The sequence below is a fragment of the Terrapene carolina genome, unplaced genomic scaffold, assembly GCF_002925995.2.
Source record: "Terrapene carolina triunguis isolate 2854851 unplaced genomic scaffold, T_m_triunguis-2.0 Scaffold32224, whole genome shotgun sequence".
NCBI lineage: Eukaryota > Metazoa > Chordata > Testudines > Emydidae > Terrapene > Terrapene triunguis.
Genome location: NW_020696575.1, coordinates 3,726 through 6,641, shown reverse-complemented (window position 1 = coordinate 6,641; position 2,916 = coordinate 3,726). Strand labels below are relative to the sequence as shown.

The 2,916-nt window shown below is 64.5% G+C and overlaps 1 protein-coding gene across 1 annotated transcript in view; it reads right to left on the bottom strand.

Annotated features, from left to right (window-relative positions):
• Positions 1 to 607: 607 nt before the first annotated feature.
• Positions 608 to 2,916, bottom strand: part of QTRT1 (queuine tRNA-ribosyltransferase catalytic subunit 1) — a gene marked incomplete at its 5' end in the record, with an annotated part of 5,986 nt that continues 3,677 nt past the window's right edge. Inside the window, 4 exons of the mRNA XM_026663069.1 lie at positions 608 to 1,344; positions 1,586 to 1,670; positions 2,036 to 2,145; positions 2,311 to 2,386. Of these exons, the coding sequence (XP_026518854.1) occupies positions 1,192 to 1,344; positions 1,586 to 1,670; positions 2,036 to 2,145; positions 2,311 to 2,386 (424 nt within the window). The remainder of the gene's footprint in view (positions 1,345 to 1,585; positions 1,671 to 2,035; positions 2,146 to 2,310; positions 2,387 to 2,916) is intronic.

The window sequence follows — 2,916 nt, the reverse complement described above, 5'->3', positions numbered from 1 at the left end:
CCAGTGGAGAGACTGGCTAGATCCTCCCTGAGGTGGGGGGGAGGGGAGAGAACCCACAAGCCTGGCCCCCGGCCACGTCAGCAGCCATCAGGCACAGAGCATGTCGGAGGTGAACACCAAAGCTTTCCCCAGACAGCCCGGGCCCGGCCCTGCCTCCCAGCGCGCCTGCTCGCTCCATGCCCAGAGCAGGGGCTGCGAGTGCGGGTGCTGTACCGCTGCTGAACAGCTGCCAGCTCCCACCCCAGAAGTGGCTGCATCTGAGCGCAGGGCCCCTGTAGAAACAGCCCCTGCGCCACAGCCTAGAGGCGGATGCTCTTGAGCAGGTTCAGACCCAACCCAAGAGCCGCAGGAGAGCTCTGGGACTCCCTCCCACTGTACATGCTGTAAAGGGATTTGCCCACCTCTCCGAGTCACAAGCAGGCGTGTGCCCTGCCCCACGGGTTCCTCCGGTGCCCCACAGGGGCTCCGGGCAGAGGGGGGCCGGGAATCTAGTGCACCTGCGACCAGACATAGGTGTGGAGGGGCCCCGTCTGCACCCCGGGGCAGCCACACCCCCACAAGTCAGCTCCCCCCCAACAGTCTGATCCATTTCCACTGGCAGCTTCACAGCTTTTATTGGGGGCTGGGGGGCAGTGCGCGGCCCAGTGGGGAGCGGAGGGGGGGGCCTGGCTCCGCCTCATTAAAAACCCAACCGTTAATTACAAACTGCGTACAAAAGGGGGGGGGTGGCGATGGGGAAACCAGTAAAACAAAAACAAAGTTTAAAATCATTCCCACGCCTCTCTCTTAATGAGCTTGGAGGCTGCTGGGTTTTAACTCTTTGGACCCCACAACCCAGGCACCGCCCTTGGTCCTGCCACGATCCTGATCTGGGGCTCCCGTGTTACCCAGAACCCTTTGCACAGAGGAGCTCAGTGCTGCAGACTCGCCGACCCCCCTCGTCCCATGCAGGAGATGCTGGGAAGAGCAGCCACCGCTGGACACGGGCCTCAGAAGATGGGGCCGGCTTTGTTCCTGATCCTTCCAGCCAGCTGGGCTGCATGTCTGACCCCTCTAACCACAGGGGGCTGAGGGAGATCTGCCGCGGGGTGGGGGGGGACGTGCGGGGCAGCTGGGATAATCCAGGCCAAAGATTCTTTGTGCCCCTCCAAGCTCATCTTCTTTGTAAAACAACCTCCCCCGCACCTGCCGTCACTCCAGAGTGATATTGACCGAGGCCAGGGCCTCCACGGCCCACGGGGGGTACCGCTCCCGGCTGCCGTACATGGTTCTCATGAAGTCCCGGACGAACTGCGGGAACCTCTGCTCCACGATGCTCTCCCGGATCGACTGCATCAGATTCAGCTGGGAGAGGGGGAACGGGGGGGGGGCAGATTATACCCTGAATAGCTTGGATACTGCCCACGTCCCCTCCCACACCGACCAGGGACAGACCCAAGGACTCACCACACGCCCAGAACCCACCTGGCTCCAGGGAGGAAGCAGCAGCAAATGTAACAGCCCTGCTTCGCCCCCCAGCCTCCAGGGCGGTTAACGGCCGGCACAGAGGGTGGCACTCCGGGGGGCGGGCGCCCTGGGGACTCACCTGGTAGGCGATGTTGTGCACTGTGAGGAGGTGCAGGGCTGCCGTCTCGCTGCGGAACAGGGCATGCAGGAAGGCCCGGCTGTACCTGGGACGGGGAAACACCGCGGTGAAGGAGGCGCAGGCCACAGGAACCGACCCCCCCAGGGCAGCCTCGGAAGGGACAGAGCTCAAGAGACGCATGGAAGCTCCCGGCGAAGAGCCAGGGCAGAGATAAAGGCTGGGATCCAGGGTCAGTACCCTGGGGTGGGGGCAGCTTGCTGGGGGTGGGGAAAGCTCTGTCCTCCATCCCCCTCACCAGGGCAGGAGATCTGTGCTGAGGGTGGGGACCCAATGCCCCTGAGCACCAACCCACTTCAAGGTGCCTGGCACAGCAGCTGGCTCCCAGCCCATCTGCGGGGCGAGGAGGTGGCCACGGGGAGGGGCCCCGCTCCCCCGACCCAGGGCACGCACCTGCAGCAGGTGGGGCAGCCGCAGTTCTCATCGATGGGCCGGAAGTCCTTGGCGAACTGCTTGTTCTTCACTGGCAGGGAGCCCCAGGGCACCAGGGCCGAGCCGAAGCGCTGGGAGAGGAAGGATCCGGCTGGTTACTGGGACGGGGTTATGGGGTGGGGTGTGATCCCAACTGCCTGCCCGTCACTATGGGGCATCCCAGCACACAGAAGAGCAGCCCAGGGTGTAGACGGGCAGACTGACCCCCGCCCCATCCCCGGGGGGCAGCCACTCACCGCCGTCCGGGTGGGGAAGACGCAGTCGAACATGTCGCAGCCCAGGGCGACGCAGACCACCAGGTCCGTGGCGTAGCTGGGGGGGAGACGGCAGCTCTGCAAACTGGCCCACGAGCATGTCGGGTCTCAGCCTAGGGCTCCCGACACCCAGCACAGCTGGGCTCCAGCCCAAGCCTGGTGAACCTCAAGAGAGGGGGTGAGATGACCCAAGCCCCCTCTGCCCCAGTGGGGGTCTCTGGAGGGCAGGGCGAGGCACATGGGTGGGGAAGGGATGTTAGGATTGGGGCCCTGCCCATGTGTGGGCCATACCTGCCAGCCCCCAGGCATCACCCTCTTGGCGAAGGGTCACATGCTCCCCTCCCATGACTCAAGAGGAAGTGGGGTAACTAAGCAGCCATGTTTAGGCTTCAACTTGCACAATAGGCCTCAAGCGCCTGAACCCCCTTGGTTCACAGCATGAGGCAACCCCTATCCCAGGCTCCCAGGTGCCTGAACCCCCTCGGTTTGGCAGCATGAAGCACCGCTGCCCCAGGCTCCCAGGTGCCTGAACCCCCTCGGTTCGGCAGCATGAAGCACCGCTGCCCCAGGCTCCCAGGTGCCTGAACC